General features: G+C 52.3%; 1 protein-coding gene across 3 annotated transcripts in view; it reads right to left on the minus strand.

Moving 5' to 3' along the window:
• Positions 1-1,532: 1,532 nt before the first annotated feature.
• The window catches only part of KSR1 (kinase suppressor of ras 1), a 146,388-nt gene continuing 128,447 nt past the window's right edge, over positions 1,533-19,473 (minus strand). For 2 of the 3 annotated variants that reach the window (XM_070482730.1, XM_044746007.2), the window contains 7 exons: positions 19,031-19,410; positions 16,427-16,523; positions 12,941-13,074; positions 12,039-12,170; positions 10,870-11,005; positions 9,287-9,420; positions 1,533-4,709 (listed from right to left, as the gene is read on the minus strand). In XM_070482730.1, the coding sequence (XP_070338831.1) occupies positions 4,631-4,709; positions 9,287-9,420; positions 10,870-11,005; positions 12,039-12,170; positions 12,941-13,074; positions 16,427-16,523; positions 19,031-19,410 (1,092 nt within the window). In that variant the 3' untranslated portion in view covers positions 1,533-4,630. Of the gene's footprint in view, positions 4,710-6,615; positions 6,694-9,286; positions 9,421-10,869; positions 11,006-12,038; positions 12,171-12,940; positions 13,075-16,426; positions 16,524-19,030; positions 19,411-19,473 lie in introns of all 3 variants that reach the window. The other variant, XM_044746003.2, reaches the window with a different exon arrangement.

The raw sequence follows: 19,473 nt of genomic DNA on the forward strand, positions 1-19,473 counted from the left end.
TTCAGCTATAAAACAGGGTAATAATAACACCTACCACCTAGAATTAATATAAGGATTAAATCAGATGTCTGTCTTATGATTAGCACAAAGTCCAGAATATTTGCTCATTATTACAATTACCAAATAATATAATTTCCATGTAGGCCGACTACAATAGACCCCAAAATGCAGAGTGGCTCACACCCAGTGGTCTTCTTCTTGCTCACATATCAGTCCCGGGCAGGTGTGGCAGGTCGGCAGGGCAGCCTCCTCCACATTCAGAAACCTGGACTAAGATGCTGCCATCCTCCACGTGCGGCTTCCAAAGTCGCCCTTGAGGGTCTCCACTCCAGCCAGCCAAAAGGGAGAGATGTGCTTGTGGGAGGCTTTTACGGGCTGGGTACCCACTTTGCACTGGATAAGTCTCAGTCCCATGCTCTCACCCAACTGCAAGGGACCCTGGGAAACAGGTCTACCTCTTTATAATAGCTGCTTCTAACACTGAAATACACATTGTTTCCCAAGCACACCATGTCTCCCCAGACCTCTGGGCCTTTGCATATGCCATTCCTGCGGGATAGAAGGCCCTCCCCTTGCTTACAAGCAATATTACTCACCTCCAAGTCACCTTGAAGGCCACCTCTTCCACGAAGCCTGCCCGGCAGACCGAGGGACCCCTTCTTTGGGCCACTCACTGGCTCACGGCTGAAGGCAAGGGTGCTCCCTTTTCATGTGTCCCAGCACTTAGCACCATCTTTTGAACACAGCAGGTGCTCAGTCAATGTCTGATGGGTAAGTTCCTGGACTTCTGATGAGAGGGAGGTTCTGGAGTCAAAGCTGTGGCCTGTGTCCAGGACTAGCCACCCACCAGCTACACGATCTTGGGTGAATACCAGAACCTTTCCATGCCTCAGTTTCCTCACCACAATCCCTACCTCCTGGGGTTGTTGTGAGGATGAGATTAGGGTGAGATAATGTATAGAGAGCACCTTCCTGGCTCACAGCAGGGACCCACAAATGTTGCTTCCCCTTCTCCTCCATCTGTTCTGCTTATCCCAACCTCCAAAGTACCTCTCTCTACGTAACGGGCAGGGAGAGGCTCCCAGAAATAAGATTTAGTTAAATGACCACTCCAGCTCCCCCTAAGGCTTCCAGAAGGCAAAGGCACTTTCAGGTCTGGGTCTGTTTGCGGGCGCTATTACTGTTGGGGGCTACATGACCCTCCTCTGTGCACCATGGCCCTTTGATGCTGTTCCTCCTCCATTCCTCCATCTGTTTAGAAACATCTGCCTCAGAGGTCCATGCATAACTCCTTTCTTTGGAGGAGCTCCTTAACCCCTAGAGAGAGTCCAAACATCCCTGACCCCTCCATTCCTGTCCTCCCATGCCATCCATCAGTGGGGTCCCCCAAATTCACCTGGAACTGACCCAAGCAGACCTGAGCCCCAGGACACCCCGGTACAACTTTATTCACAAACTCCAGACACCCAGGCTTGGCTCGGCACGGAGCATGTCTTCTTGCCAGTGGCAAAAAAAACCCCGGATACAGCACGTTCGTTAATACTAACCATTTTAATTTAAATTAATAGCATTTCTGGAAGACGAATGCAGTTGATAGAAAATATAAAAACTTTTACTGTACAAATTTTACATCACATTCAAAAAAGCAAGTGTGTGTCTCGTGGCCACAGAAGACGCTGGGTTTGCACACACTGATGAAGTCCTGGCTAACGATGCAGCATCGCACTAGCTCCCTAATCGGCTTCACATTTACGTCTCCACCCGCCCCCCAAATCAATACAGACCACCAGCACAGGCATACAGGGTGCGCCCCTCCCCTCTGTCATCACAAGAAATGCCATGGGAGGGCAGAGGGATTGCAGGGTCCCACACACATCTTTCGTTTGGTGACACGGAGAGGTCAACTTTGCAAAACATTGCTCACAACTAACCGGGAACTCGCTAGGACTGGAGACCTTGAGTTGGACGGAGACCAGGGGGCTGTGGATCAGTGGGCTACAGGCAGCAGCGACACAGACCCTAGAGCTTTGGAGGTGAGGCTGGGAACTGGGGGGCCCTGAAGGGCCAAGGCTTGGGTCCACTCTCAGGCCCCAGTGGGGACCTCCACAGCCCCCAGATCTCTCACCAGGGGCCCTCCCAGCTTCTCCATCCCCTTCACAGTGGGCTGTGAGGGCTGAATTCACAGTATCTGCCGTCCTTCATGTGTTTCCAGGGCAGACGGGGAGAGCACACGGAAGGAAGGGCAAGCAGGTCCTAACCTCAATTCACAGTCACTCAGACAGAGGGAAGGAGAAGAGGACCATGTTGGGGACTTTCCTCAGGCGTTTCCCTTATGTGACAGGCAGTACCGAGGCTCAGGGCAAGAGTCAGGAGGCTACCAGGGCCTGGAGAGAAAGGATGGTGTCCCCCAGTCCTTCAGCTCCACCCTCGGGGTTCCTGGCAGACATCAAGTCTCCTCCGTTAGAACATCAGCTTCTTAAGAGTGGGGACCGTGACTGCTCCCATTGCCAGGCCCCCAGCACTTGCACAAGACATGCCGGTGTTCGACGAAAGCTGCTTGAACTGACCAGTGCGTGACATAAGAAAAACAAAACCCAGATGACTTTCCTTTGGCTGTGAGTTGGGGCCAGGGAGGGGTTGAGCCCGACTTGCTCGGCTGCCGTGTAACCCCTGGGCTCATCGGCATGTCCATGGGTTCAGAGGGGAAAGGTGAGGGGCCCCAACATGCACAAGCTGTGACCTCTGGGAAGGCACGGGCATCTGGGCAGGAGCCTGACTTAGCCAGAGGCAGAGGTCACACACCATGTGGCTTTGGGTCGGAGAGATCCCATAGAGGACTCAGAGGGAGACCAAAGGGATGATGGAGCCAATCAGTCCCGCAGAGGAGAAAAGATCCAGCTGGTGTACAGCTCCTGTCTTCCCCCCACAGCCTGACTGCAAAGGGTTAAGGTGCCGACGGGCAGCAGGAGGCCTGGGTACCTTGCGCTGGCTGCTCAAAGCTCTCTCTCTCCAAGCAGGAGTTGGCCAAGGGGTCCCTGGCCTGGAGACGGGAAGGCGGTCCCACAGCTTCTAGGCAGAGGAGCTTTGGCCAGACTCCAGGGAAGGCTCTGAAGACTGGGGGCTTTGCTAGGTGGAGTGAACTGAAAGGGGTGGGAGGGCCACATGCTTTCCCATCTTAGCTCAGAGAATAGACAGAGGTTCTGGGTCTGAACCCAACCCATATCTCCATTCTCATCACCCTTTATCACTTCTGGGTTTGCAGCCTAATAATGACAACGTCCACCAAAGGGCTGCTTTGCCATTTGGAACTTTTCTCTTTAGGCGACAGCTTCTACTGAAGACAGGCAGGACATGACATGCTCTCATCATGGACTTTCCTGGTCTAGCCCCTCCTGGTGCAAACGTACACAAGTAGAAGGCCTAACTTGGTGCTTGGGAAGGCTCTGAAGATTGGTGGGCTGGCTAGGTGCATCTAAACAAATGGGGTGGGGGACCCATGCCTCCCATCTTAGCTAAGAGCACGGAACACGGATAGTGGCAGAGTGGGCTAAGGGGTTCCAATAGGACTGGGGGAGTGGAAGAGGTGGGCAGTTCCAAAACCTTGGCATGACTGAGGATGGGAACCTCAAGGGCCAGGTCACCCTGTGGCTGGGAAGGTGGGCGCAGGGACTTGCTGCCTGCTACTTCTCCCTCCTCATGCCTTCCTTGTTCTCACCAATCAAGCATTCACGGTATACACAGTTGCTGTAAAATGTCAGTCAGGGACTGGGATGTGTCTAAAAAGCCAAGGCCCCGAGTCCCACGCCCTTGGTGCCTTCCTGGGGGCTTCATGCAGGAAACATCTCTCCAGGCAGTGGGAACCCTGGCTAGGAACCACTGGATCGGTACAGATGTTATTTGGATTTTATTGGCATCTACTTTTGCAGCAGGTATGGGCTGGACTGCAGGGGTCAGAGGTGAAACCAAGCTCTCTGGGAGCCTGGGTTCCCAAAGAACCCAAGAGGGAACTCCCAATGCTCATAATCCAGCTCTGTTCCTAGCCAGGGTTTCCTTGTCAAGAGGAGGAAAGTACAGTGTCCCTTGATAGGACAAGGGGCGCACCCTACAGAGGGAGATTCCCTACTAACAGGGTTTGGGGCCAAAGCAGAGGCCGGGTCAAACCTTGTAGTCCTCCCATCCTCCCCGAGAGCAGCCACAATCAGGATGCTTTTCTTCCTTCTGGCCCAGCGTGAGCTCCTCACTGCCTACAGGGTCTTCCAGAAGGGACAGCCACTTCTGCCACCCTGGCCGACGGTGCCAGCGCACCTCGGCACAGAACGTTCTTATTACCTATTGTAAAACATCGAGCTCACTCCGCAGAAATACACATGTAAACATTCGCTGCCTGTCAGGACAGGTCTGGTTGTTGGTGATGTCACTTTAAGAAACAGCAGGTGCAGCTCCATCTCCGGGACCCGAGTGTTTCCGTGGACAAATAGTCTGAATGAAGGACCCAGTGCTCCTGGTCTGCAGCACTTAGAAGGATGGCTGACGTTTCGAAGAATGTTGTTTTTTTTGTTGTGGTGGTGGTTTCTGGATGTTTTAGAAACACATTTAAGAAAGACATCGGCAGAAAAACTGCACCATCTGGCTACATCTTTGGATTACTGGCCTCCAGGACGCCCAAGCCAAACCTTTCAAACCGGGGTACAACTTTGCTGCTGTTAATGCTGCAAAGAGGAATAAAAACAAGGGTTACGGCCTTGCTGGTCTTAATCAGAATTAGGGTAACATTAGCTAAGGGGTGGGCCAGTTCCAGAAGCTCAGCAGAGGACCTGGCCCCACTAAGAAGTGAGAATGATTGCACAGCCCACAGCCTCGGCAGAGCCACTCCTGGTCATACTTAGCCAGGAGGGGCCTAAAGCTTAGTGCGGAGGAGGCTTGGCCCCCACCCCGCCCCGCCCTTCCAGGCAGTGGCTTGTTCATCCCAGAATCCCCAGCAGCCAGCATGCCCAGTAACTGCTGTGGGCTCGTCTGAACTGCTTTCTCATTTGCAGCCCAGGAAAGGTCTTGCTCCAGGTGGAAGTGGGAGAGAAGCGAGAGACCTGCCCCCAGCACCAAGAGAGACATCGCATGCTCCTTTTAGAAATGGTTCCCAAACGCTGGGGTGCATCAGGGCCATCTGGAGGCAGGTGGAAATGCAGATTCTCAGAGCTTGCCTCCGGAGACCCAGACTCGGTTCTTGGGGGCCCCAGGAATCTGCATTTAGTAAGCAGTGCAGTGACTGTGTGTGTGGCCTGTCAGCTACGCTCTGGATGAACGCTGACTTGGGGTCTGGAACTTTCTGTCCACACTGAGCAGATGTGAAGGGAGTAATGCTGCTGGGGAAGGGGATGGATGCTTTGTTTTCTTTAGTGAAATTGTCTGGGGACAGGGAACCCTTTGCTTCAGGATGACTTTCCTGAGTGCGCCGCTGAGGACACAGCCCTTCCAAGCTGGTGTCTTTCACAGCAACGGGACTTTTGGGGTCTACCCAAAAGTCCTCCAGAGGGGACTGGCCCTGGGCAGCTCTGAAATCATTCCACTCCTTGTGGGACAAGATCCCCATAGGTTAACAGCCAAGCAGCCCTGCCCCAGACGGAGGACACAGCCAGCCAGAGGCCGCTGTGCTCAGAGGGGTACAGCTCACTGAGGTGTTAGCAGGCAGACAGGACCACCCAAAGGGAAACGATACCACCCCACCAGAGGAGAGCTAGAGAGAATGAAGTCACGTCCAGGGAGACAGTTCTGGGGGAGGTCTGTTAGAGGAATCCTCCGTGGAGAGCAGTGACGGGCACGCGCAGGCCTGGAGAGGGGAGGGGCCAGTTTTAACAACTAAGCAAGAGCAGCAGTCTCAGGAGAGAAGACTGGAGCGGCAGAGAGTGCGTCCCCGGGTTAGTGCTCGCATCTCAGTTTGTGTCTGAGAGGAAGTCACGATGCCACTTGTTGATTAGGAGGAAGAAAGCCCCCGGGGCATGCAAGGCAGCCAGGTCTACAACCTACAGGGGAAAAGAGAAGAGGAGAGCACAGAGTCAGAACCCCCCCTGCCCCTCCCCCTGAGCCCACAGGGGCAGGGGAGCAGCAGAGACCTGGCCAGGGCAGAGAGGGGGACACCCTCTTTTCCTGCAGGGACGGAAAGGGACAGCCTCGCTCCATCCTGAGCAACCCCAGGCCACAGGCACAGAATGTTTCTACAAAGCCCACTGCCGCTCAGCCCTTGACTATCCAAACAGACTTCTGGAAGTTCACTATTTCTGCTTATTGCCTTCCCTTCTTTAAGCTTTGGCCAGAGGACACACTAGGGACTCAGACCAGTGATCTGAGTTCCCTCCCCGCCAGGGACAAGCCATCATCTGCCACGGTGTGTGGACAGAGGCCCTGCCACATGCTGTGGGTTTCCCCTCCACCCAGTGAGAGAAACACAAGCCTGCAGGGCCCTTGCTGGTGGCCATTTCAGCTGTACGAACGTCACTTTGGTTTACAGAGAATAAAATACGCAAAGATGGGGAAGCTGGATGCAGAGACAGACAGGAAGCAGGGTGTGCAAAGGGATGACCGTAAACAGGCAGAGAATGAGGGAAGTAACAGAAGACACACTATTCCTCCAGAACTGGATAGTTCTTAAAGTCAAGGTGACCGTAACGTCCTTTCCCGTAGCAGCGGCTCCGCCAGCGCCTGGGAATGCCCCGCGACCATTTTGCCAGGTGTGGGCAGAGCGCAGTCCAGCAGGTGACGGAGTCAGGCACCCGGTGCAGACAGGTGGAGGAGGAGCCACAGGAATCAAGATGGCGGGGGGGGGGGTGTGATAGGACAAGCCAGTGCAGGCACCACCCCCCGAAAATAAAAAAGCAACATGACCGATGGAAAAGAAAAGAGAAAATGAGAATTAGAGGCTGAATGTGTACAAGTAAAAATCAGGAACAGGAAGCTTTCAACAGACACTCATTCAGGTAGTCTGGCATTCTTTGCTGCAAGGGGCTAAAACTGATCGCTTTGGGCAGGACACAAGCTCCATTTGTGACTCAGTTTCCCATCTGTGAAATGAGAAGGTGGAGCTATCTGATCTTTAAGGGAATCTGGAAACACCTGTTGAAAGCCAGCGCCCCCTAGAGCAGCCTTCTCTTTCGTGGATGAGAAAATCAGGGTTGCCCAAAGTCTGACAAACCAGACTCTTGAACTTCTTGCAAGTCCAGGAGAACCCACTCCCGGTCTCTGCCAGGACAGCTCCTGCTCAAAGCCCAGCTCCACTGACTGCTGGTCTGGAGGCCCTGCCTCAAGCTCCCTGGGCCAGCAGAGCAGCCCCCATCCTCCCTCCCACAGAGGCTGTGCTTTTTCACAGTGCTCCTCACGTTGTCAACATTCCCTCACTCCTTCCTCTACTCAACTGTAAACCCCGTGCTGGCTAGGCCCAGCCTTGGGCTTCTGTCTCCCCACGTTCTCAGCAATGGTTGGTGAAACCCACACCTCTGCTGGCAGCCTTCTGTCACCGTCTGTTTGTACTGGACTCTGACCCATCTTAAGAGCAAAATATTGAATCCAATATTGCCCTGTAAGTTACAGTATTCCCAGCCCCAGACTGTCATTCCTCCAGACCGTCTGTGAAGCTGGCCTACATCAGGAAAGTCTCCCACGTTTCCTCCCCAAGTTCTCCTATTTGCATCCTCTGGTCGGGCAACCCATGCCGGGCCTCTCTTTCACATGTAGCTTGAAGGCCAGTTTGGTTTGTTTTCAAAACAGGGGCTGGCAAATATGTGTAAGCTAAATTCGGCCACAGAATGGTTTTGACCATTTATAGGGTTAAAAAAAACAAAACAAAAAATGAACATGTGACAGAGACCATACGACCCACAAGCCTAAAATATTTGCTATGTGGTCCTTTCTAGAATAGGAGGCGTGCTGCTGCCACCACACATCTGGGCAGCAGGTGTGGGGCCTGGCACAGCTTCTCCAGGGCTCAGTGATGCAACGGCAGGTGTCCCCACACACGTGCATGGCGACTGGCTGCTTCAGGGGCTAGCTTGGGTGTTGCGGGGGTAGACAGGCCCTTGCCCCCCGCTCCCATCAAGAGCCACCCCACTTTATCTGTTTATGCACTGGGGCCCTGTATGAGATCTCACTTTCAGAAAGTGCCCTTTGCCTTAAAAAAACTTTCAAATCATTCATCTCATCCAGGGGTCCTGCTGCATATGGCCCACCACCTGTTTCTGTATGCAAACTAAGAATGGTTTTTACCTTTCTAAATGGTTGGAAGGGAAAGAAAAAAGAGTATTTCGTGACATGTGAGAATTATGTGAAATGCAAGTTTCAGCATCCATAAATAAAGTCACCGGTGCCCAGCCAGCCCCCGGTTCTTGTGTTGTCTATGGCTGCTCCCGTACCAGACAGAGCTGAGTCTGTGACAGACGGTACGGGGTGGCGTCATCGCCTGGCACTGCTGCTGGGCACATTGTAAATACCAGTGATGGGAGCTGTGACTCGAGTTTCCCTTCTGGCCCACGAAGCCTAAATATTTCCCAAGTGGCCCTTGACAAGTTCGCCCACGTCTGATCTTGCCCAATTCCTGCTTTTTAAAACTGTGGAAACTGAGGCCCAGAATAAGGAAGGAGTCCCCAGATTCTCACAAAGCGTGCACGGCAGGGCAGAGGTCTGTTTTTCGAGGGTTCTGGCAAAGGGGGCCCCATAGACAAAGCAAAAAGGGAGTGAGACAGAACTTAGAAGAGACGACAGTGGTCTCCGTGGAGACCACCCCTGCACCAAGGGGTGCAAAGGATCATGTCATTAAACAGAAGCAGGATGATTCTAGCATCGAAGCACCACATAAACCTAGGTCATGTGGTCCCCCAAACAGGTGGCTGGTTTAGGGGCTAGAGAGCTCTGCGCCTTGAGTCTGTGTCATCCTAGCAATAGCCACCCTGCTGATTCTGGTGATGCTCTGGACCCACGCTGCTCTGACTTCCAGCTGGCTCCGTCTGCCCCTTCCTAGGCAGACTCTTCTTGTCTGGGCCTAGCCTGGGCTCAGTGTCAGCACTGGTCTGATAACAGCGATGTGGAGCTTTTCACAGAGGAGAACCAGAGATGCTGGCCTATCAAAGGGAATCTCCAAAATAAACGCGGTGAATGAAATCCTAGCATCACTTAGGTGAGGGGACTAGTCACCCCTGGCTAATCTTCTTTGGGAGTCCCCAGATCACATTCCTGGGCAGACAGAGCACACGGTGCCCTCTAGGATGCTTGGCTGACAGGTTTGGCTGACTGAGGGGGTACGTACTCAGCAGATTTCCAGAAGTGTCCAGGGTGGGAGAGCCGCCGGTTGAGCTTGGGCAGTCTCTCCAGCATGTCCATCAGCTGGGTGAAGCTGGGCCTCTCCTGCAGGTCGAAAGCCCAGCAGGCAGACAGGATCTCCTGCAAACAGAGCCGGCATTAGTGGGCGTGAGAGCTGGCTGGAAGGGAGGAGGGCACAGCTGGGGTGCTCTGCACAGGGTCCCTTCAGGGCTTTCAAGTACCCCCAGCTGGTGGTCCCGTGATCATCCTGCCGACATTGAGATAACTGGCCACTGCTGGAGGAGGGCTGAGAAATAACTGACTTGCACAAGGGCTCGCATGCTCCCAGTTCAAAATGAAGTGCATGAGCCTGTCTCCCCTCCTTCCTTCTTAGAACCCCCTGGAATAACAGTAAGAAAGCTGAACAAACAGGCAATAGGAAAGAATCAGAAATGGGGTCGTTGATTTCTGGAACGGAAAGAGGAAGGCGGCGTGTTGACAGCTGCAATGCAAGATGCTCAGAATGTGTGCAGGATGGGGCTGCAACCGAGGTGGAGGGCTCAGCACTACAAGAATGGAGGCTGGAGTGACAAGGAGGACCAGACACAGGGCAGTAGTTGAGGGTCAGCAGAACAGCTGTCCCGACTGCCCCCAGAGGAAAGCCCCTCTCACTCTGGCATTTTGCTGCCTGCTCTCAGCATCTGCGCCTATACACAGCACACCCCTTCAGCCTCTCGATTCACGAGAACTCCCTGTGAGAAAACAGGCCAGCACACGAGACCAGGCAGAAAGTGCCCTATGACAGGGCAGATGGTGACCCTGCCAACGCTGTTCATGTCGTCAACAAGAAACTCAGAGCCTAGTTAGCGCTTGACCGGGGCACGTGCCGGGCGGTCCCTCCAGATGCTTCCATCGTTACGCAGCCCAGACACCTCCTGGGGCTACTTATTAACATCCAGGCTGACACCTGTGTGCTCCAGTCCTTTGCGATAACACATGGTTATCATCGATGGCACTGAAAACACGGACGCCCGGTTCCTTTATACGTCACTGTGCCCAGGCAAGGAAACGCACAAATTGCAAAGCAGAGAAACCATGACAGGCATTTGGTAACATGAGGTCAGCAACTGGATTACAATTTGGCACTTTGAAAACAAATTTGCTGCGGGAACTTCGATTTGTTCTTGAACAGTTGGGAAAAACATTAAGGAGAAAGATCTGATACCGCCATAATCCCACCGTCTGTCCCTTGTGCACTGACTATTTCTTATTATCTTCTTTCATGGTAGTAACATACAGGGTTTTACTATTTACTATCTTTTCATCTCTTAATTCAATTAAAACTATTATCTTTATTTCCTACTTTTTTTTTTTTTAAGATAATGGGGTTTTTTTTAAAGAAAAAGGTTAACAGTGGGGGTGATAAAAGACACAGGGCTTTTAGCCAACAGTAAACAGGTCTGCTTGACACTCATCTGCCTCTGGGTCCCACTTCTCAGGTGAGTGAATGTCATGTGAGGAAGCCACGTCACGTGCCTGGGGCTCCTCCCTTAGTCCCACTTCTCTTTCTGAGAGCAGGTGGCTACTCACGGTGACTTCCTTCCCCAGGCTGACGGAGGCCAGGACACGCTTCATTCCCTCTCCACTGCCAATCTGCCAGATCAAGGCCTCTGCCGCTTGGTTCTTAAAGGGCCAGTCTCTTGCTTGCAGCTCATACCAAACAGTCCTGTGGAGACCACCCACGCGGTGTGAGCTCCATGCGGCGTGAGCTCCATGCGGCTCTGCTTGGCTCGGTCCCAGCTCATGCCCGCCCTCCCACCATGGTGGAAAGTCCTGGGCAGCAGAGGCTCTGAACAGAGATCCTGGTACGACTGTTTAACCTCAGTGAGGCTGACACCTCCATCCCAGCCTGTCTGAGGAGTAACGGAAATGCCGAGTCTGGCGCCTGGCACACATGGGTGCTTAGGAGATGACAGCTAAGGGTCAGGGAGGACGAGACCACCCCTGAGGGAAAGAAGCCCTGAGAGGTAACAGGGTGCAGCCCTCACTCAGCCTCGCCAAGCCCCCTGGCCTTTCTTGATTTATCCAGACGGCACCTTCTCCATGAGACTCATACTGTGCAACACGGGGGACACTCTGGGCCATGTGGGGCTACCAAGCAACTGAAACGCGGACCATGGAACTGAGGTGATACACACCAGATTCCGAAACTTTGTAAGGTAAATTATCTCCCTAATTTTTTATTTTGATTACACGTTGAAATGATAATATTTTGGGTATATTGAGTTAAACAAAATATATTATTAAAACTGGTTTCACCTGTTTTTCTTTTTTTAACATGGCTAAGAGAAAACTTTATATATCCAGCTCATATTAGATTTCTATTTTTCCATTGGTCAGCTCCTTAAGGGCACTAGAGGCTGAGTAGCAGGACTCCCCATTCCCCCAGAGGGACAGTCCTTGGTTAGCTCTGGTGAGCGTCCTCACGGGGCGATGGGTGAGACTGACACCCAGAGTTAAGCATTTTATACAATTACCTAATTCAGTCCTCATGAAACAACTCCATTGGGAAGGTACCATTATTCCCATTTACAGATACCGAAACAGAAGGTCAAGGACGTGGTCACTCACCCAAACAAGTGGCAGAGCCAGGACTCAAAGTACACCTCCCCCTGCCCCCAGTGGCCAGCAGGAGCTTCTCTTTTGGCCACACTTGGCCTCAAGAGCCCCAAGAAGAGGGACGCCAGGGGCCTCCTCACCCAAATGCATAGACGTCAGCAGCTTTGGAAAATGGCAGCTGATCCTCGTCTTTCCCGGGCGTCATCTCGCGTACGATCTCAGGGGCCAGGTAGCACAACCAGTCATGTGACAGCTTCAGCTGGTTCTCACGCCTGGAGGCCAAGAAGCCAGGGCAAGGACAGGAGGCCTTCAGCCCCCAGCAAAGAGCCCCGCCTGGCAGACACCTGCCCCAGGGCCGGCACACACCTGGCCCAGGGCTGGCACACCACCCACACATGGCCTAGGAAAGCAGTACACTGAGCCCGCCCTTGCAAAGGCCCTGGTGCTTTTGGGGAATATTACAGCAGAGCGGTAACCAGGTTCTTCCAGGCAAGCAGGCCAAGAACGGGTCTTGGCAGGGAGCTGCACTTGAGGTGCCTGATTCTCTACCCTGGGAGAGTGGAGTATGTCTCTATGCAGGAAACGATCTGCCTGTGGACCTCACGACCTGGCCTGGGGCTGGCTCTCCAGCCTGCCTGCCACTCTCCCTTCTGGGGGTGCCCAAGATGCTTGGGGAGGAGCGTTTCTCCCCATTCCTTCAAGATTTGGGGAAATAAAACGTGATGCTCTTCCTCATAATGGGGATGTGAACCCTGGTCCCCTGCCCGGGTCAGTGAGCACACAAGGAAAATGCCAGTGAGGGGACCCAGCCTCCATGGGGGCCAGTCCGAGAACCAACTGCTATGAAGGACCGAAACGTTACCCAAACCAGATTCTGGACCAGGACCACAAGGGCAGGACAAAGTAAACCTGGCCTTTCCTACAGGGAGAGCTGCTCCTCAGCAACAGACAGCAAGAGCGCCCAGACCTCAGGGGGACCTCAGGCCCAACCAGCACCACCCAGTTCCTCCCTAGTCCATCCACACACCCATGGCCAACTCACCGTCCTTCTCGGACCACGCCCGAGATCCCGAACAGCCCGAAGTCTGTGATGACCACTTTGCCATTGTCGTAGAAGACGTTCTTTGACTTGAGATCTTTGTGCACGATGCCCTTGGCATGTAGATACCCCATGCCCTGAAAGGCAGCAAGCCTCAGTCAGGGGGGAAGGAAGGGAGGGATGATGACTTAGCTTCCTCCCTGGGCCAGGCGCTGAGCTGGATCCCTTACCCAGATCCCCTCATTTCATCTTCACAATCCTATGCAGCATAACTGACTCCATCTTGCAGATGAGGAAACCAAGCCTCAGAGAGGGCAATCACTTGCCCCAGGCCACACGGCAGTTAAGTAGCATCGCTGAGATCCGGTTTGGGTCAAGTCCATGCTCTTTCCATGTCACCATGCTGTCCAACATCCACCTTATACTTGGATAAGGTGCAAGGTGTGGAGAGGGTGATGGATGGGGAGCTAGGGGGTGGGGGTGGGTAATGATACTGTGGGGGATCAGAATTTGCCATCCCAAAATGTGTCCCTTTGGCTTGATTACTTTTAAGAACAAAAGACTTAGAGAGAAACTCTGACCTTCCCTCTAACTGCCTAAAAGAATTCAAGCTAGAAGGCCTTTCCGAGGACAGGCCACCACCATGGGTAACTCTGGGTGTGGTAGACTGGGAGGGTCCTTGGTAGGCCCCTTTTCATCAAAGTTCTATCTCTCGAGTCATGTTGTCTATCGAGGGCCCAGCAAACATCAGTTTATCAAATATTTGCTTTTCCATCTCCATGTGAATTGCCTTCCTCCCCTTTAAAGTCCCAAACCACCACCCCCAATATCCTCCTTTGTCTTTAACTAAAGATGGTATTTCAGGTGGTGGCTTCCGCCATTTTGGCAAGTTACTCAGTTTTCCTGCATTTCTTCTGTGTATACATGTTATTAAACTTTGTTTGATTTTCTCCTGTTATTCTGTCTCATGTCAATTTAATTCTTCGACCAGCCAGAAGGACCTCGAGGGTAGAGGAATAGCTCTTCCTCCCCTCCAATACCATCCGTGTTAAGTCACAAAGGACCCAAGTGATGTGGGGTCTCTGTCATGCTCTGCCCAGCTGGCCTCTGCCCTCAGGCTGGGCAAGGGCTCAGGTGGGGAACAAAGAGGACTTCCCACAGAGTGAGTCCCCGAGGTTAGGTGGTCCCAACATCTGTGCTGTGGTCGAAGGAGTCCTGGACTGAGACTGAAATCTGGGGTCCTAGTTCCATCTCAGCTCAGATTCTAATCCATGGTGTGGCCTTAGACACTCAACTTCTGAGCCTCAGTTTCCTCACCTGACAAGTGAAAGGCGGGGTTGGTGATTTCTAACTGATGCTCTATTTGGACTGACCACTGACTGGCTGGGTTTATGGGACATGGGTGACCTGATGCAGGCATGACCTCAGCCAAGGTCAGAGCTGTCTTCTAATGCCAGACCCAGGACTCCCGCGTGCCCTGATGCCCCTGGGAATGGGGGTGAGATCCACAACTGAAATGGCCACCCTGCCAACTCAGAAAGAGGCACGTGTAAACCCCGCTCCCGGTCTCCCACGTTGAGCGTGCTTCACGCACCGTGAGAAATGTGGAGTAAGGGAGAGAGAGGAAAACAACAGGCCACATCTAGGAAGTAGAAAGAATGAGCCGTGAGCCAGAACCAGAGGGAACTCAGCCGAGGCCCGAGCTCGGTCCGAGTGGGTTTAGAGAGTGTCAGAGAAGAATTTACACAAGGCAGATGCTCTTCTGCAAGAGATGGGAGGGTGCGGGGTCCGCGGTGGCCACTTCCTCGGGCCTGCTGAGAGCTGGCATCCTCCCACGGAAGCAGGGAGTTCAGGAAAGAGGGACCTGCTCCTTCCCAAAACTCCATCCTAAATGCAAGACGATCCTTCTTAAAATATCTGCCCTTTTCCCAACCCAAACCAAGGCACGAGCCTTCCTCAGTAGCCAAAGACCCCATCTTGGGTTGAGCTGGGACCAGCTGTGTGACTGAGGACAAGTTGCTGTACCTTTCAGAGCCTTGTTTATAAAATAGGTGTCACAGCCTCATACACCAGCTTAAAGAGAGGCAAGATATAAAGCACTCGGGTCCGGAACACAGACTCTCCTCCCTTCCCATACTATCACAGGGTTCCCAGAGTGGCCACGAAATTGCAAACCAAATGCTAGGTCCCTGTTATTTTATTTTGAGCCTCAAAACATCAGAGATGTGCACAAAAGGGAGGGGGGCTCAGAAGTTCTCAGCAGAAGGAAAGGGCGTGGCTTTTCAGCAGGATGAAAACCAAAAAAGCCAGCTTCCGGCTCTGCAGTTCCAAAACCTTCGAGTAACTTCTCTTCCGCTCTGGAAACTTCCAGATGGCTCATTCATCCTAACTCAGCCAGTCAGCAACCAGACAGACTCCCCCAGTGTTCTGATGACGAGGAGAGAAAACAGTCTGGGAGGGGAGGCAGAGTAGGGGGCTGAGGGGGAGCAGGGTCTGGCAAGTTTGGGGATACTGGGAACTGGCTGTGACACTGCAGCTCCCGCCACCTTCTCTGAAATGAGACCGACTGCAAACAAAGGCTCCAGGGTGATATTTTGGTTTTGGGGGCTTCAAAAGTTCAATTCATTAGTTTAGCCCCATGGAAATATCACATGAAAATCTAGGTTTGTCCATAAAAGTCATCATGTTTTTACCTTTTCCTTTCTAAAGACATACACAAAATGGACAGAGAAGGAAGGGAGAAAAAAGGAGCGAAGGCAGAAGAAAAGGAAGGAGAGAAAGACAGGAAAGACGCAAAACCTTGGTGGGAGCTGCTAAGAGAAAGTTTTTCAACAAAAACGGAGGAACCCCTACCCAGCAGGATTCTAGTTTTTATCTGGGCCTGTCTGTTGCTAAATAAAGCAACTAATAAGCTTTTCTTGCATTTTTATTTAATTATGTAAAAAAGATGAAAGAAAGACAAAAGGCCGCCCTGGTTGAGGCTGAGGGCCTGTTCTCTTAAAACTTGGATTCAGAAACTTGAAGGCAGAAAGTGGGGGTGCTCTCACGACCCCCGGAAGTAGAACCGCCTTCCCCATCAAATCTAACAGACTGTCACCAAGTGCTGGCCCTGTGCCTAAGGCTCTCCGTGATTATCCCATCATCCCTTGCACCAATCCAGTGAGGGAGGTTCCATTGATATCCTCACTTTACAAGGGAAGAAGCTGAAGCTCAGAGAGGAGAAACGACCTGCCCAAAGTCACACAGCTGACCAGAATTCACTCAGATATTTAAAGCCTGCTGCATCTTCTCCAACCAATTCAATTCCATCAACGCTGACCACTGTCCAGCTCCCAGCCCCAAGAGGGCAAGACAAGAACAGAAGGAAAGAGAGGGCGTCCCTCACTCGAGGCGCCCTAACTAGAAGGAGATAGACAGCGGCCACCACCCTGACACAGGCAGAGCAAGGGGACGGCCAGGAGCTCTGGGACCAACAAGACACCCCTTTACCTTGATGATCTCCTGAGCGATCTGCCTCGTCTTGTTGATGTCCAGAGACGTCTTGGGGTCCCTCACAAACGAGTACAACGTCCGCCCCTTGCAGAAGCTGTCGAGAGTGGTGGGGTCAGGCAGAGCTCCAGGGCCAGTGTGGCCGGATCCCAGCCCTCCTGGAGCCTGGGAGGAGCTGTGCCCGCTGGCCTCTGGAAGGCTCTCCCCGTCCCCTGGACTATGGGCATCAGAATCTCATTCTTAACCAAGCCTGACGCCCATTCCTTTGGGGCCTGTCCTGAATGTGCAAAAACAGGCCTGTCTACCCCATTCCCTGAGGCCCAGGGCTGCCCTCCCCAGAACAAGAAACTCAGTTCACCAAGGCTCCCGGCAGTCCAAAGCAGCCCACCCTCCATGGGTTCCAGGCAGCAACACACCTCCTAGGACTCAGGGAAGAATCTGGCCTTTCAGGGCTACAAGCGGGCAACGTCGGGGCCCCGGGGCTCGCTGTAATGATTCTCGTGATGGTTTTTATTGTTTTCTGATCACAGGGATTTTACTGCTATTAAGAAGAGCGTAAGGAGGGGGAAGGGACGGGACATCAGAGCAATTATAGGATAAGGGGCTCACGTTTTGGGGTCTCCACCTGCATCAACTCCTAAAGCCAGGGTGAAGAAAGACTGAGAGAGAATGTGTGGCTCCTTCCCCGTTCCAGGGAGAAGGTGACGTAAACCATCTGAGAAAGGGGCTAGTTTTAGGGAAAGTCTCCAAGGAGACAATATTCTGGGAGCCTCAGAGACTTTGAGAACTGGGCGAGGGGTCTGGGACATCAGCTGACGGTTCCTTACCTATGTTCCAGTCCCCTCAGCAGATTCTAGAACATGCTAAGTTTTTTGTTAATGAACGTTTTGCTATTTTATCATATGTATTCCCTTTAAGCAGACTCAAATCTCCTATGGAACTGGGTGGACGAGAGATGGAAGGACAGATGGACAGACAGTGGCTGGGGGCTGGCATCCTGGGGGTCGTGGAGCTGGCTTCCTAAAGCATCATGTTGTCATGCTTGGGGCTGGAAGATTGTCCCTTTGGTGGGGTGACCTCCTGATCTCACATTGCTCAGGAGTTCTGGGGGGCGGTTACTAATCTTTCTGATAAATAAGTAACACGGGAATTAACTCTCACTTAGTAAATACCATTTGAGGAGAATGTTTTTTCAAAGCACAGGGTCGAGCGATAGAGAATATCATCAGAACATTAATGAGGGTTCTCTTGGCTGACAGGACTAAAGTGATTTTTATTTTCTTCTTGAAAGTTCCACCTATATTCCAAAATTTCACTAGCCTCAAATTGCTTTTCCTGATTTTAAAAGTAAACACCCAACAACCACTTTTTCAAGGCCATGAACCAAAACGTTTCAGTTTCGCAGCCCCTGGTGCTCTGGGCGAATGACACTCTCATACACTGATGGTCGGAGAGGAAACTGGTGAACACTTTCTGGGGTAGAAATGGACATGCAACGTGACATACGCATACCCTGACCCAGCCCAGCTCATACACCCACAGAAGCTCACCAACATATGGAAAAGAGGATGTTCATCATTACAAAGTGTCCAGCAAAAGAGGACCAGTTAAATAAATCAGGATGACCAGTGATCGGCCAGACAAAGAACCCAGAGTCCAGTTGTGTGACTCTCTTCCCAAGTCCACTCCACTCTCAGTGACATCATGTCGGTAGCTTGAAATCAACTGTAGTGAGAGTATTTACACCACAGGAATTGACAGATGCCACAAACAAGGGCTCTCTTCCCCATCACCTGAGAGCTGGTTGTTAAACATTTACCAACACACCACTAGGTTCAACCACGTGATGGGGATGCTGGGCAGGTGTTACAGAGAACACAGTAGACCTCAGACCTGCACTCAAGTGAAGAAAGCAAGGTGTGAACCAGTATGATCTTTGCTGTGTATTTTTACAAAGGAATAGATGAATAGTTTAAAAACATGAGTATCAGTAAACTTTTTTATTTTAACAGAAGGCACAATCAGACACTGGTTACAGTATCTACTTTTGGGGTGGAGCACCCAGTCGGGGTGGTTTTCACTTTGTACTTTTCTGGAACATTTGAATTTTCTCTCTCACTAGAGAGGCATCATCTAATTAATTAATTAATTAATTAATCTATTTTTATTTTTATTTTTTGGTGAGGAAGATTGGGCCTGAGCTAACACCTGTTGCCAATCTTCCTTTTTTGTTTGAGGAAGAGTGGCCCTGAGCTAACATCTGTGCCCCTCTTCCTCTATTTTGTACGTGGGAAGCCACCACAGCATGGCCTAACGAGCAATGTGTAGGTCCATGCCTAGGATCTGAATCTGCGAAGCCCGGACCGCTGAAGCAGAACACGTGAACTTAACCACTAAGCCACGGGGCCAGCCCCTATTTATCTATTTTTTAATGTCAATGGGGTTATGTGCATGGGGAAATTATACCTCACTTTTGGTTTTCTTCCTTGTACCTGTCTACACTAAGACATCCACGCCCTCCAGGGAGTCCTCACAAATAACAGGGTCCCCGGGGAAGAGGGAGGCTGAGGTGGCCACCCCAGTGAGGGCCAGGGGCTGGGTTACCTGGTGATGATGGCCAAGTGGGGCGGGTTCATGCAGGCCCCCATGAAGAGCACCACGTTCTCATGCCGCGTCTGCCGGTAGTTCATCACCTCTTTCTTAAACAGCTTCAGGTGGTCCTGGTTGTGGCCATCCATCTCCAGCAGGCGGATGGCCACCTCGCCATGCCAGCGGCCACGGTGTACCCGGCCCCAGCGACCCTGCCCAATGGGCTCGCCCAGCTCCACCTGCTCGAAGGGGATGTCCCACTCCTGCAGGTACACGCTGGTCTGGCTGGCCTTACGAGAGATGGGGCCCCGCCAGGGCCGGCGAGAACTTGGCAAGTCGTCCAGCTCATCCTCATCATCTTCTGCCTCTGACTTGCCGGCCTCCGGCTCCTCAGCCTGGAAGGAGAAAAGGAAGGAATGGAATGGAGAGCGGCAGCAGATCCGGTCTCAGCTGACTTC

Source organism: Equus asinus, chromosome 13, assembly GCF_041296235.1.
Source record: "Equus asinus isolate D_3611 breed Donkey chromosome 13, EquAss-T2T_v2, whole genome shotgun sequence".
Taxonomy (NCBI): Eukaryota; Metazoa; Chordata; class Mammalia; order Perissodactyla; family Equidae; genus Equus; species Equus asinus.